The sequence below is a fragment of the Canis lupus genome, chromosome 21 (assembly GCF_011100685.1).
Source record: "Canis lupus familiaris isolate Mischka breed German Shepherd chromosome 21, alternate assembly UU_Cfam_GSD_1.0, whole genome shotgun sequence".
Lineage (NCBI taxonomy): Eukaryota > Metazoa > Chordata > Mammalia > Carnivora > Canidae > Canis > Canis lupus.
Window position 1 is genome coordinate 51508727 of NC_049242.1, and position 14933 is coordinate 51523659.

Consider the following 14933-nt stretch of genomic DNA (forward strand, 5'->3'; position numbering starts at 1 on the left):
CCCAGGGTCTCATGTGCCTGACATCAGGTATGGGCCAGGGCTGCTAATCATCTTGGATATGGGGTTATCTTCTAAGCTCATTCAGGGTGTTGAGAGAGTTTAGTTCCTAATGATGTTGGGAATGAGGTGCCATGTTCTGGCTGGCTGTCAACTGGAAGCCTCTTGGAGGCCATCCACCACCATCCATGGCCACATGGCCCTCTCTACAACATGGCAGCTTTGACTTCTAGACCTAGATATAAGGGGCTTGTGTGATTAGGTCACGGCTGTTGGGACAGTCTCCCCTTGATTAACCCCAAATCAATTCCTAGTAATATTACTTATATCCTCAAAAGTCCTTTTGCCATAAACCATAATTTGGGGAGTGATATTTCATGATATTCACTAGTTTCACTCAAAACCTGTTCCCAAGGCAGCCCCAGCGGCCCGGCAGTTTAGTGCTACCTTTGGCCTGGAGATGTATCGTCACATCTCCAGGTGTGATCCTGGAGACCTGGGATCGAGTCCCAGGTCGGGATCCCTGCTTGGAGCCTGCTTCTCCCTCTGCCTGTGTCTCTGCCCTGCCCCCCCTCTCTGTGTCTGTCATGAATAAATAAATAAAATCTTAAAAAAAAAAAAAAACCCTATTCCCAAAATGGGAGGAGAGTTTTATACTGTAATATAATATGACACAATATATATAATTACATATTATATTATATTAATATTATCATTTATTAATTTGTATTATATTGCATTATTATGTTAAGATTATATATATATGTATATAAATGCATCAGGATAAGTAGGTTAATAGTATTCAAGTCTTTTATTTTCTTCTTGATTTTCTGTCTAGTTTTTCTTCCAGTGCTTGAGGATAAAATATGGAAACCCAATTTTGCTGAATTCTTTCAATCCTAGCAGTTTTTGCTTCCTATCATTGAAGGGGTCTGCTGTTAAGTACACATTTATTTACAGTTGTTTCTTCCTGTCTGTTGACATTTTTATCATTATGACACATCCCTCTTTCTCTGTAATAATGTCTCATATTAAATATATTTTATTTCATATGAATATAGCCACTCCAGCTCCCTACGGTTATGGTTTGTGTCTTTTTGAAGATGCAAACGATAAATAATTTCTGAAAGATGCATTGTACCCCTGACTGCTGACATGTGCAGACAAAGTTTGCAGATGTGATTCTGTAGTGTCCAGTTAGCAGCCCGGCAGGGAGATTCTCCAGAGAAACTGACTGCTTATCCCCACCTGCCTTTTGATTTTGAGGGGGGGTGGGGGAAGAAGGGGGAAAGTGTTTCTCTTTATCACCACTGGATGTCAGTAGAGTCTCCTGTGCAGAAGCTCTGAGAAAGGCCCTTTCTTCTAAAATCTTCCTTTATAGCAAAGGGGAGAGAAAATAACTGTGGTGGAAGATTCTCTGTTTGGAGCACTATACAGATTCTCTTGAGGAAAGGAAGGATTTTATGAGATGAAGCAGTTTTGAAATCCCAGGGGTGGACTGAGATTAAAATTGATTAGAGGATCAAGTTGGTGTAGGAGAGAAGGGGAGGTGGAAGAAAATAGAAATAAAACTCAAGGTAACTGAGCATCTTCAATGTGCCAGATATAATGGTGAGCTTCACACACGCATTTTCAATGTAGCGTCGCATCTCCAGGTGGACGCCAGTCTCATTGCCCTCACGCTAGAGGGGTACTGCTACTTAAAGGACATGGATGCAGCTTGGTGGTTATGTTGAACTGAGGATGAGAATTGACCTTGAGTGTTGTTGCCTAAAGGGATGGCCGCCTTTTCTGAGAAAGGAGGCAAAGCTAAGAGAGGCCCAGGAGGAGCTCCAGGTACTAGAGATTTATTATACTGGTTGCTCATGATGGAAGTGGTGGTGTGGTGGGTGAAGATATGGGGGAGCACACCTACTGTGCGTGGAAGGGGGGTGACCTATGGGGTTGACAGCCCCACTGGTAGCATGTCCCCTGAGGAGGTGGCGTCCTCAAAGGAAGGAATTTCTCTTTCCTACTCACACACTCACCTATATCCTCTACAATCTTACAGGCGGAGAAGGGTGTTCTTTCTTTGGTGCTCAGATAGCACTTACTGCCTTGTATGGTGCTTCTCTATCTCTATTGTCATCTGTTTTCCTCCTTTGATTATGAATTCCCTGAAGCCAAGGAGTGTATCTTACTCACTTCTGTAATCCTGGCATCTAACCTGGTGTCTGGTACCCCCAAAGTGCTCGTAAATGTAGAACATCCATAATAAGCCAATAAATAAGAGGAATGGTGTCCATATGTCTGTGTAAGGAGGGAGGGCAGAAGAACGAGAGAAGACAATGAGGAGAGAGTTTGAAGAAAAAGCTAAAAGCAAAAACCAAAATTCTACTCTCATAATGAAGAATAGACTAGGGAAACTGAGCGCCAGATACGACACAGTGGGTCAAGGCAGGGAAAACATGAAAAAAATCTTCCAAAGAAACGGAGCTCATATAAAATTAGGAGGAGTCTTTCTAAACCAGCCTGTGTGTGTGTGTGTGTGTGTGTGTGTGTGTGTGTAGGCTTAACATTTACCCAGGAACAATTGTTCTTTCTTTCTTTGAAATCAGGAAAAAATATGAACTGGCTGTCTCTTGATAAGTATTCCAGTTAGCCTTTGTTTGCTTATTTGTTTTGTTTGAATGCTTGCTGAGGGAGAAGGGAGTTCAAATCTAGGTTTATATCTATCATTGTTGACTTACTCTCTATTTAAAAGGACAAGTAAAAAAAAGAGTTTCTAAAAATATGTAATGATGATTTTGTGATATTTGTAATAAGTATATACTTAGTCTTCCTTCTAATTTCTGGCACAGATCTATGGTATCTCCTAACTGATAGAGCTGTAAAGATGCAAATTTTTGTGTTAATGAATTGACTTTCAGAAAGCCCTCAGGGAACCTAAGATTGGGGTTAGGGAATGTTCCCAGGCAGAGAAACCAACCTTGTGATTAGAGGATGGGGACTTTCAGTACCCCTCCCCATGCCAACCTCTGGAAAGGAGACAGGAGCTTAAAATTGGGTGTAATTACCAATGGCCAAAGATTTAATCAATCCTGGGTATGTAGCAAAGCCTCCCTAAAATGCCAAAAGGGCAGTATTGGGATAGCTTCCTGGTAAACGCTGGGAGATTCGGTAAACGCTCCACACCCCTTCCCATTTCTTGCCCTCTGTTTCTCTTTCACATGGCAATTCTAGAGTTATATCCTTTTATAGTTAACTGGTATTCTAGGAAGTGAAACATTTCTCTGAGTTCTGTGAGCCACTCTAGGAAATTCACTGAACCAAGGAGGGGGTCTTGGGAACCTCCATCTATAGCCAGTGGGTCAGGAGCTCAGGTGATAAACTGGACCTGCTACTGGCATCTGAAGTGGGAAGAGAGTGGTAGGGAGATGGTCTAGTAGGACTGAGCCCTTGACCTGTGGGGTTTGATGCTATCCTCAGGTGGAAAGATGGTATCAGCATTGAGTTAATAGCTTGGTGGTGTTGAGAAACTACACATCATAGTAATCCAATAAAGATTTTATCGTGAAGCCAGTTCCTAAGGCAGCTCCTGGGACTTAATTGTAGGGGGCTTGTCTGCATGCCACAATGAGTAAAATCATGTGATACACTAGTGTCTACCACAAAAGAGTCTGAACACCACCTTTAATCGGTTAACTCCGGTTTTCACTTAAGGAGGACACGAAAGAGTTGTCTCCTTGACTTTCCCAGGACCCCTGAATCACACCATCGTGTCTAGTTTCTTGGGAAATGTCCATTTGTCAGTCTAGTCCATGGTAATTTACACATCTGCACTTTGCCTCATGGCAAATCAAGAGACCGTCCTTGAACACACAATTCAGTAACATCAAAACAAAGATATATATTTTTGATATTCATTACATAAAAGCCTACATTTCAGAGAATTCAGGCTCTGCTTTCTTAAGTTTGGTTTCTTTGGTTGGTTTTGGTATTTTATCATAAATCCAAACTTCTGATGAATATTTCCCCTAAGAAGTCAATAGTTTTTCATATCCAGGGTCAGAAAATGCCTTGATGGGTATGCTGGATTCATTCTTGTTACCCTGAGGCAGGAAAAGCACACTCTAAAAGAAACAAAAGATATTAGTTCTTTATATCCATGTTCTTCATATGTTTGTTCTTCAGACTTCGCTCAGGTTTAGCTTCATATATATACATTTATCTCAATGCCATTTCCTCCATCTTTGCATATATACATATATGTAGCACACAAGAGGAGCATAGCATGTCGTTAAGTTCTTTAAAGAAGTGCTGCTCATCGGCTCAGTATTTATCGTGCTTTCTGTACCAAAATGCTGGATAAACCAAGGCTTTTTCATTTAGTGAAATAAAGCCATGAGTCCATGGTGGTGGTAGGGTGCTGTGCCATGGAATTTGAAACAACAATTTTTTTAAAAGTATCTTTCAGGTGAAAAAAGAATTTTAAGATCACAGGAAGGTGAAACCAGAGCATAGGACATTTACAGAGTCCAGTCATGTGTGCAAATGCCCTTGACCAAGTCAAGGTTGTTAGACAGCCTAGGGCTGTGGTAGGAAGTGTTCTTGTCTGGAAAACACACAAACCAGGTCCTAGGGATCTGATCACAAACTCATCCTCAATGGCAGGCAAGCCATTCAACTTCCAGGTTTCTTCACTTACAAAATAGAAAGATTGAACCCGTCCACTTGTCAGGTTCAACCAGCCCATTTGCTTAGGCCTCAGCCGGTCAACTGCTTTCCTCATCTGTCTTCCATCCCCACCCAGCCGCCTGCCATGTGTATCTCATGACTCACAACCCCCACCCTCTGCCACCCTTGCAGATGCTCAACACAGCCCAGAACCGGAGATCCCCCTGGCAGGACTCGCGGGAGGGGAGGGGGGGGTGGGTGGCCAGCACACTCACCCCAGTGAAGTCTGAGCGAGCCTGTTTCCACCAAACCACAGCAGCGAGCCAGGCCAGGCACAACTCCAGCACCGTGCAAATCAGCATCACAGACAGAGTTCCCTGAAATTCAGGACATACAAGGTGAGCAGTGCTTGAGTCAGCCCAAGCCATCATGCCTTGCTCAGTGGTGCCTGCAGAGGTGAAGACCACCTGCACCATCAGGGGATGATGAAGGAAGAACATCCCTCAGTGAGACAACGCTGCTCCTTCCCAGCCTAGCAGTTGGCTTCATTGGATCCCTCTGCTTATCTGTCCCCTCGAGAGGGAGGCTGAGCAAGAAGTACGGCAGCTACGCATAATCCATTTTGTACATTGTTTCTTATCCCACAGAGACACGGTGACGTCCGATGCCACTGTTCCCTCAGTGAGTGGTGCAATAACGTCCAGGACTGACAAGACAGCTTCCACCCCAGCCTCCCCTCTACCACTTAGTAGCTGTGTGAGCCGGAAATCTCCACATTTATCAGATGCGCACAATGATAATTGCTCTGAGGTAGTTGAGAGTCAATCAGGTTTTGACACCATGGGTGCAAGCCTTTTGAAAACTTCAACATTAGCACCCCCTTTGGATGGGCTTTCTTACCCTTTCTTGATGTCCGTGAGAATTAGCAAGAACAATCGAGGCAACAAACATAGCACACACAAAGGTGCCGCCATTGCTGACAACCCAAACCAACTCAACAAAGATCCTGCACCTAGAGACCAGGTCCTACCACTTTGGTCCCAAGGTGTCCTTCACGCAGACCTGGCAGCCTGATAGAACAGGAGAGAACACGTGATCGCACAAACCTCTAAGTCTCTTTACCTACAGTTCCGGAGGAAATGCAGCTCGTTCACATTATCTGGAGATCATCCTGCAAGCACGTGCAGGATCATCCCTTTGTGTATAAAGCAAAGTCATTCCTCATGAATTCGTGCTTTATCCATTACACAAAACCCTCCTGGGCCTCTCTCCAGGATTTTCCCAAGGTGCAGCTGCCTCCCCTCCCACGTGTTGGTTTATGCCAACTACTATCAACCTCATTTGCATGTACCATTCCTCACTTTAATATCGTGAGCCTGGAGAAAAGCCCCTGGGCCCAGCTCCAAATGGAATGGTGAGCAAGTGGGTCTTGACCAGCTCTGTCTGCATCTGACCACCCTCCCCCTGTGGCCTTGACATAACTCACTTTGTGGTTGCGAGACAAGAGACATTCTGTAACCTCTTTATTGTTATGTTGCCTGGGTCCCTCCTCGTGTTTTCTGACCATATGCAAACCGTTAATGCTCCAACTTAAGGCATTATATCTGTGAGCCAAACCTCATTGTTTTCTTTTCGTCAATGATGGCGATTGTAATCAGTTCCCATTCTCCATATTCCTACACTTCTCATCTCCCAGTTTAATAAATCCCACCTCTAAATATCACAACCAACAATGATGTTGCCTTCTCACCCGATGCATCCTTTTCATCACTGGGGTCACTGGAAGGAGGAGAAGCCCTCACCTGTGAGGCCCTATTTCTTCCTCCCCTCTTCTTAGTGCTGGGCCCAATGTCTGCTGACACTGAGTTAACACCTCAGCACACATACTTTCCGTGTTTCCTGACCATTTGGGTCTTCCTGCTATGATCACCTTTCTTAATTTGCCTTCCTTCCGTATGCCAAGATTTTTGGTGGAACAAACATACTTTATGCCTCTAACAACAGAATTACTTTGATTATTAAGAAACTCTATCAGCAGTAAGTTTTAGTTTTTTATTATCAACTTGATTTAACATTTACTCTTCCATTTCACCTCACTAGTGATGTAACCCCAGAGTCTAGCCCTTGTTTCTGTCATGTCTTTTGTTCACATAGCCCTGGCCTTCCCCCTGATGCCCAAAACAAAGAATTCGACAGATTTTCAAAAGAAGGGAGAAAAACGGTCAAGGATTTCAGAAACCTCAGAAGATTGGAACAGGTCACCTAAAAATACTTACGGCCAGAGTGCCTTTGGTCATGAAGCATTCCTCCTTAATATCAGGGTGCATCAAGTGTAAGTAATATTTATAGTGTTCATGTACTTCCTTCTTGGAGTCCAAATCACAATTCCAAAAGGCAGGATCCAAAGCAGCCAGGTTGACAGAGAGGAGAACAAAACCCAGGAGAGCACATAGAAAGCTCAAAATGTTTGCAGCCACGGTGCTCTGAGCCTGCAAGACAATGGCTGAGTGAGCATCGTGCCCCACAAGCAACACAGACTCTCATCCCGTTTCCTGAGCTGTGTCCCTCAGGGGCTCGAGCATTGGTAGACTTCAACCAGTATGTCTCCCCCGGTCTCAGCAACATCCCTGAGCCTGGAAGCTCAGTCTCGGCTAAGTGAATGAATGGAGTGTTTCTCCCTCGGCAGGACTTTGTGCCCAGGCAGGACTTCAGTAGGCGGCAGAAAACATTGCTCTTCTAAATTCCTTCCCTGGGACCAACAGCAGGGCTTCATGTGGCCATGCCTGCAGGATCCCAAAAAAAGCATGACCAAAGGCGGATAGGATTTCTCTTTCTCCCAACTCATTCAGAAGCCCATTGTAGAAGTCATTGGCTACACAGGAGGGGCTACTACTTGCACAGGGTCTCTTAAATCCTCATCCCCCACCAAAGATGAGTGTGAAGGACATAGTTCTGAGGCTTAGGTGAGCACTGGTGTGGGCAGGATCTGGATGGTCCCAGCCAGGGGCCCCTGTGAGTGTGGCCAGAGTTCTAGCATCAGGCCCAAGGATGGTAATACTCATGAGCGGGGGGTGGTGGTGGGGGGGAGGTAGAAGATGAGCCTGGATGTCAGGAAACTGAGGTCCTAGTGTGATCTTGGTCTGAGATCCTCTCTGTTTTCTGAAGTGTTCACTTCTTCAGTTTCATTTCTGTCTCTGGGTTTCATTTCTACATTTAAGAGGTGAGTGATAGCAATAAATACACTGATATCAAAAATGTGCTCCCTTCTACCCCAACTCACAGAAGGGGGAAGAACTAGGGTTATCCTGAAAGTTGTATTTATGGGTAATTGTGGTCCAGGGCACACTCAAGAGCCATAAATAAGAATATTACTAAAAAAAAAAAAAAAGAAATATTACATACTCCCATCTAGGTTCCTCCTCCTGTACTGGCTCAGCAGTTGGACTTGGGGCAGGGGGACTGTGGAGAATCAGCAGGGCATTTTCTCTGCTGACCCCCAATCCCTAAAACAAGGACACAAGTAGGGGCTCCTAGGCTTCTTGATAATCACAACAGTCATGATTCTAGAGGATATATTTCTTAGAGTGATTTAGGTTTGTTCTGGGACAGTCTTCTTCCCCAGCCTCCAAAAGGGCTGGGTAATGTGAGAATACGGTAGAATTTACGACAGGCTAGATGACTCTGCTGAGCCCGAGTGTAGCCATACTCCATATCCTTGAGTTCGGTGCCCTAGTCACTCTGGTATTGTTCTTCTCTGGGTAAGAGCTTCATATGCTTGCCCCAAAAATCTAGAGGTAGGGGGCTCCTGGGTGACTCAGCAGTTGAGTGCCTGCCTTTGGATAAGGTCGTGATCCCAGGATCCTGGGGTGGAGCCCTGCATCAGGTTCCCTGCTCAGCAGGGAACCTGCTTCTCCCTCTCCCTCTACCTCTCCCCCTGCTTGTACTCTCTCCTCTCTATGTCAAATAAATAAAATTTTAAAAAAGAAATTCAGTTTCTCAATTTCACTAGCCACATTTCAAAGTATCAGTTGCAACAAGTAACAAAACGGGCAGCATGACTATTGCATCTCCATCATCACAGGAAGCTCTACTGGACAATGCCGACCTAGTAGTTTAGAGGCTAGGTGAGGGTTCCAAATGATCAGTCTCCAAATTCTGGTGAAAAAGGGAGATAAATTGGCATTGTCTTGACCGGTTGCTCTAACATCCTCATGCCTTCAGGAAATTCTTAAGAGCAGAGCTTCCAAAATGTGTTTCTGGGCTGCTGTGTTACATGGCCTTCTCACACATGACCCCCAACATCAAACTACTTGTGGGATCTAAGATTGAGTGAAGACTTAGTGAAACTTTACAGAGTAGATCCCTTCTCCCTAGAATCCAGCTTTCCTTTCCCTGCCCTCCCAATTATGGTTTTTCTTAGAAGAGCTAAATGCAGGTAAAGCTGTCTCCTTAGCCAACATTTTGACTGGGTTCTCTCAGGGCTTTGGACAGATGGGCTTGCACAGTGAATCCACAACAAACGGACCTTCTTTATAACACTGTCACTTTCTTTGTCATTGAAGGCCATTATCATTAAAAAGACATTCTGGGGAGACAGACGTTTTCTAGAATAGTTTCCTGAGCACTGGTCTAGGACATAATACAACACCCTGAATGAAGAGTGTGATTTAAGGTACAGTGGTTAGAGGAGTGTGCACTGGGCTGGAACATGTATGAGCCGGGCTCAACTCCTGACTCTGCCAAACATCTGCTCTCAAACTGAGTTTCCAAGTGTGTAAGGTAGAGACATTGACCTTGAGAGTTCTCCCTCAATTTCATTTCGATCCATGAGTTGTGGGTTTTGGTTCTGTACTCACCAAAGGCTTAGTTGACCTTTTCTCCATGACGATTGATAGAATTCCAGAAATGACAAACTACTCAGAAAGGAGAGACAATGGCAAGGTCAGTTTCTACATAAGGTGTAGCCACAATGTTATTAGCAGGGTGTTTATGGAAAATTTCTATGGAAACAGTCCTGGGAAACCAAAGACCAACAATATAAGACCCAATTAATTACACAAAGTTCCCCCCACCCCTCCAGGCCACAGGGTATTCAGAAAAGCATGATAATGTAGATATAAGTAGGAATCTATCCCAAGTAAACAAAATGAGGGTCTTAAGAGCCAGGAAAGAAGGTGTTTTTTAAACAACAGAGAAGAGAGTTTTTGAGTTAGACATCATATAGAGAAAAGTACAAAAGTAATGGTAAGGAAAAAGGAAGGAAAGGGGGCAGCTAACATATACAGGAGGACAGAGACACACACTTTAAGTAGGTGGCTCCTCAGGGTGGACTGGCAGCTGAGATCAGAGAAAAGACGAGTCTGAATGCAGAGAACCATTAAGGCTGAGTTCTGGAAATCAAAGATACTATTTTACAATATTCACAATCTGATAGGTTTGGGACAGCAAAGTCACAGAAAGTTCTTTAACAACGGGAAAAAAAATGGACCACGCAGGGAGAAGAGAAAAAGTTGTAGATCCCACAGCCCCAGCATTAAGCTTTAGGTCTGCCTAACTAAATCCTGGGTCGTCAAAATTGGACAAGGTACCTCTAGCGATGTGGGCTGTGCTTCATGACTTTCTCTCAAAGAGTAGAGTACGGAAAGCGGAGGGAAGAAGTGACCTTATGGTGCAGGCACCTGCTGCCTCTCCCTCGGCCACAGGGACAAGGCAAATGTCGTCTGTGAGAAATCGTGCTGATAGCAAATGCTCTTGGTAGATACCTCACCTCTGTCCCTCCCACCTGAAAATCCATCACACCTAGTCTGAACACGGGGAACAATATCAGATGAACCCAAATTTAGGGGCATTCTAAAACTCAAAGCATCCTGACCAGTGCTACTCAAGCCTACCAACATCCTCAAGGGCAAGTCTGAGAAGGTGTAGGGGAGCCGGAGGAGACACAACTAGGTGTCATGTGCTATCTTTCATGGGATCTTGGAACCGATAGCAGGACAGACTCGGGAAATGCTTGAGGTGATGAGATGAAAAGTAAGATTTTCAAAGGAAATAATTATTTGAGCTAACCAAGAAATAGATTTAGAATCAGGCAAAGTCTTCCCTGCCACCCCATCAACCTCCTGGACTGAACACACAGGGAAACCTCTTCGACCGTGCAGCAGAAATACACTGACCTGCCAGCTGCAGAGCCTACACTATGGCATCTTCTCCAGCACCCACCCCATCCTCCTAAGGACCTCTACTCACACACAAGGCTCCTATGAATGGGTAAGAAGTCTTCAACAGGACGGAAAGCACTGCGGTAAAGTGTGGAGAGGAGGGAGCGAATGCCAAAATAATTCCCAAGATCAACAGCATCGCTCCGCACAGGATCTGAATGGTCTGTTGGAAGTAGGATTAAAGTCAGCATTTGGAAATTTGGAAAAGCCTGCATCTTTGTCTCTCCCAGGGTGCTTCACTTATCACCCTCTGCTGGACCCAGCAACGGATACAGACATTGTAAAAGCTCCGGAGTGAGAGCTCTGCAAAGAGCTGGAGGAGATGCTGCTGAGCCGCGGGAAGCTGCTGCCTCGGGCCGCCTGGCGAGTGTCTGGCAAGCCCTCAGGCATCTCTGCCTCTCTGGCCCTTGTCTGCTCCCGATGGTTGCTCCCAGCCCCATGCTAGACCTTTTTCTCTGGTTCTCTGGGTCCGTTGCTACCAACTCTCCTTCTACATCTTACGGGAACAGGTGACATTTGAGAGCCCTCACACGCACTCTTAGCCCTGGTGGTGTGCAGGTGCCTCCTTACATACCCAGACCCGGCTGGACACAACGGAGAGCCGGCCCTCTGGCCAGCTCCTTGACCCTGATAGCTGAGGATCTCGGCTTCCAAGTGGCCAAGTTTTCCTCCTTGACATCCACCTCAGATATTTATAGCCCTGCTAACACTTACCAAGCCAAAGTTTCCAAACATTATGTCCCACGAGGCTCCTAATAACCCACAGGATCACACATACAAGGCAAAGTAACCACTCCCACCAGGTTCTGCAAGCTTAGGTCTTAGAAGTGCGGGGGCAATTCCAGGAGGCAGGCTCTATAGGCCCTTCCAGTCCCAGATATATCACTACTTGCCCTCCTCCCTTTGCTCCAAGGAGCTTCTTTAATAAATCATTCATGAGAGGAGAGAAGCTAGCAAAAGGAAAATATCTCTGTTCTCAGAAAGGAAGTTTATTTCCTATAATTCACAGTGAGAGAAAAAATTCCCTTAAAAAATAGACTATTAAGCATGCAATTGGTGAACACAGAGAAAAAAAAGTACCTAAAATATGAAATTATTTACCAACATTACTTTTGTAAAAAAAATATACAGATGTACAGCTTTTTGTATGCCAATTATTCCTCAAGAAAGTGTCTTTTTTTTAAAATAGGAAAATGTTGAGGAGTGTGCTATTGCAAACAGGCAGAAACATCACCCAAAAGTCAATTGCTCAGATTCAGAATAGGAGAAAAACACTTTAAACATCATGCGTTGTCTGGGGAACGTTCAAATGGCTCTCCAAGTGGCTTCCACTGGTCTGTCCTTCAACCCAGATTTCCTCTGGCAAAACCTAAGAGCCTCCAGACTCATGATGTAGACCACATGAGTAGTCTTTCCTACGCCCCCTCCCCATCCCGTTCCAGCATATTCTGAATTGGACTTACCCCAAAAACTTTGACCTCTGCCTTAAGACGTTTCTCTAGGCTGTCTTGCCTCTGCTTGGTAGGTTTGGGTTTCCCTGTTTGGGGGAAATTGATGCCATTTGGTGTCAGAACTATGATGGTCTCACTGGCCATGGGTTGTGAAATGACGGTGCCACCAATACTAGAAGAGAAAATAAATTCAGCTCTAAAAAAGTTTGGAGTTCCCAGGTCTCCTCAAACCGGAAGGCCAGTACTTTCCCATCAGTCCTGACTTGACCTATCCTTTAGGGAAGGAAGCTGATAGCATGGAACTGTGAAAACCACAAAAATCTAGTATCATGAGTATTGACCACAGTTGGCACATTCCATTCGTTCTAGATAAGACGCCCATCACAGGGAAGCAGCAGCACTGATCTTGAGAGGTCTCACTGTCCAGTGCCAAAAGGTCACACAAAACTTGCAATATGTAGAAATCTCTTTCCTCTAGTTCTACCCACAACAACTGAATTGCCAAATATTCAATGGATTTCACCCTCAAACTTTCCTGCGGTTCTTTTGGTCAATGTCTTCCTATTCAGGTTCTGCAGATCTCATGTTCTATTCATTTTTTTAGTTCAATAAGAATATGTACTAGGATTAATCCTAGGTATTTTTTATTGTATTTTACTGGACATTATCCTGTAATACCTTTTATTTTCTTTACTTTTTTGTAGTACAGTTTGTTACATTTATTAAAATTTTAATAAAATGCATGCTCCTATCTATTCTTTTATTTATTTTTTTTAAGTAAGCTCTATATCTAACATGGACTTTGAAATCATGACCCTGATTCCAAGAGTCACATGTTCTACTGAGCCAGCCAGGTGCCTCCATCCCATAACACCTTTAATCTTACAACAACACTCTACATTAGTTAGTGCTTTAGATAGCAACACCATATTTAGTTAGAGAAACTCTGGACCAAAAAGTTTATTATGAGTGGAAATAAAACCACTTTGTCTATATGCATGGGAAAGAGTTAATGTTGACGAAATATTTGCAGTTATAATGATTCCTCGGGCAGTGTCACACACCCGGGAAGCGGTAGAGCCAGGGTTGGGCCCCAGCTCTCTCTGAGTCTGGAGCCTCTGCACTCTTCATTAGAGCATGTGACCTCTTTGTCCATCCTCCCGGCATCAGACCCTGTGCCTGCGTTGAGTCAGTCTGGAGAAGCAGCAGCATGCAGAAGTATGGCAACAGGATCTGGAGTCATGAAACCCAGGTTCAAGGCTGGAGCCCTCTGGTTGTCCACCTCAAGGACCCAGTTACCTGTGGTGTTGGCGGTATTCACCATAGTAGCGGCAAGCTCAGCTTGGATTTCTGTTTTGCAGCACCAGTCTCAGCCCAGGAGCGCCTGCTTTGCGCAGGGCCCAAGAGCATCCGAAGAGGCAGGAGCTGTGCTCCCATTAATCACATGGCCTCAGGTAAAGGGCTCACCGAGATCACACAGAAAACAGCAGAAAGAATTAAACCAGATACTCCTTCCCTCTGTTCACTCAATTTCCAAAATACTCTAGTGCCCCTTCACTTCTTTCCAGAAGCTTCCAGTCAAAGATCCCCTCTCAGGGAAGCAGAGCAGAGCAGTCCCAGAGAGCGGAACTTTGAAAACAGTCTCTCAGCACTGCCTACCTGCACCTGTGGATCAGCCCGTGGGTTCCTGCTGCGTGCTCACAGACGCCCAGGAGACTGTAAGTTTGGGCTCTCATGCACTCCTGTAGAATTTTTTACTTGTCTTCTTCTTTGAAAAGTCACCAGCCCTTCCTTAGTCAAGAGTTTACACACAGGATGTGATACTAAACAGATTGTAGATTTGTGAAATGTGCTTGCACTTGCTTTTTTCCCCACAAACTCCTACATCTTCAGAAAAGTCACAAGTAGAGCCACCTAATGACTGGAAGTATCCCAGGGCACGCTCTGTGTGCATTGCCTCCCGATGCTCAAACAGTAGGGTGCAGTCCTGTCCTGGGCTTTGACAAAGCAGGAGCTCAGCCCCATGAGGGACAGCCACAGCCTCTTCCTCTGCGGTGGCATGTGCTAGTCACCAGTGAAATCTATAGCCCAAGCAAAGATTCTCTCCACACTCTGTCTTCTCCTCTCTACTGTTATTACTGCAAATGATTCCAGAGGAGTTACAAGGATTGCGTGGCACAACACACATAAGGAGCCTGGTACCGACCCGAGTCTGAACTCTCTAACCCAGCTTGGAGGAAAGGCCTAGCAGAGCAGTCAATACCTGTGTTAGTAAATTGACAGCTCTTCTCCTGTAGAAACATTAATGACATTTTGGATTGGATAATTCCTCGTGGCAGTGCAAGGAGGTCCCATCCTGGGCACCACAGGATGTTTAACAGGATCTCTGGTCCTTACTCCCTAGATGTCAGGAGCACAGCTCACCCCAGATGTGATCAGTAAACACGGTGCCAGATACTGACGATGTCCCCTGATGGAGAGCTGATGAATCTCCTCTTTAACAACCACTGATCTGAGAGAAACTTTTTTTTCTGTGACTGCTGCATAAAGGCAAGCATGTAAGAAACGAAGCATTATGGTACTTAAACTCATTGATTTCTCTGGTTTTTAT

At 44.9% G+C, this 14933-nt stretch overlaps 1 protein-coding gene across 1 annotated transcript; it reads right to left on the minus strand.

Annotated features, from left to right (window-relative positions):
* Positions 1 to 3861: 3861 nt before the first annotated feature.
* LOC612553 (membrane-spanning 4-domains subfamily A member 6D) lies at positions 3862 to 14073 on the minus strand. The gene is made up of 7 exons (XM_038568205.1): positions 13982 to 14073; positions 12335 to 12494; positions 10900 to 11034; positions 9510 to 9566; positions 6930 to 7142; positions 4929 to 5030; positions 3862 to 4109 (listed from the first exon to the last, which is right to left on the minus strand). Exons 1-7 carry the CDS (start codon positions 14056 to 14058, stop codon positions 4014 to 4016), a joined length of 840 nt encoding a protein of 279 aa, XP_038424133.1. The 5' UTR covers positions 14059 to 14073; the 3' UTR covers positions 3862 to 4013.
* Positions 14074 to 14933: the final 860 nt, after the last annotated feature.

What these genes read in the sequence shown, in the direction of transcription:
- LOC612553 (XM_038568205.1), bottom strand. Translation starts at nt 14,058, where the DNA reads ATGAGAGCCCAAACTTACAGTCTCCTGGGCGTCTGTGAGCACGCAGCA. An exon ending in GGGCTGATCCACAGGTGCAG is followed by an intron (nt 12,495 to 13,981) that starts GTAGGCAGTGCT and finishes TTTCTCTTCTAG; the next exon opens with TATTGGTGGCACCGTCATTT. An exon ending in AAAGGTCAACTAAGCCTTTG is followed by an intron (nt 7,143 to 9,509) that starts GTGAGTACAGAA and finishes ATTGTCTTGCAG; the next exon opens with GCTCAGAGCACCGTGGCTGC.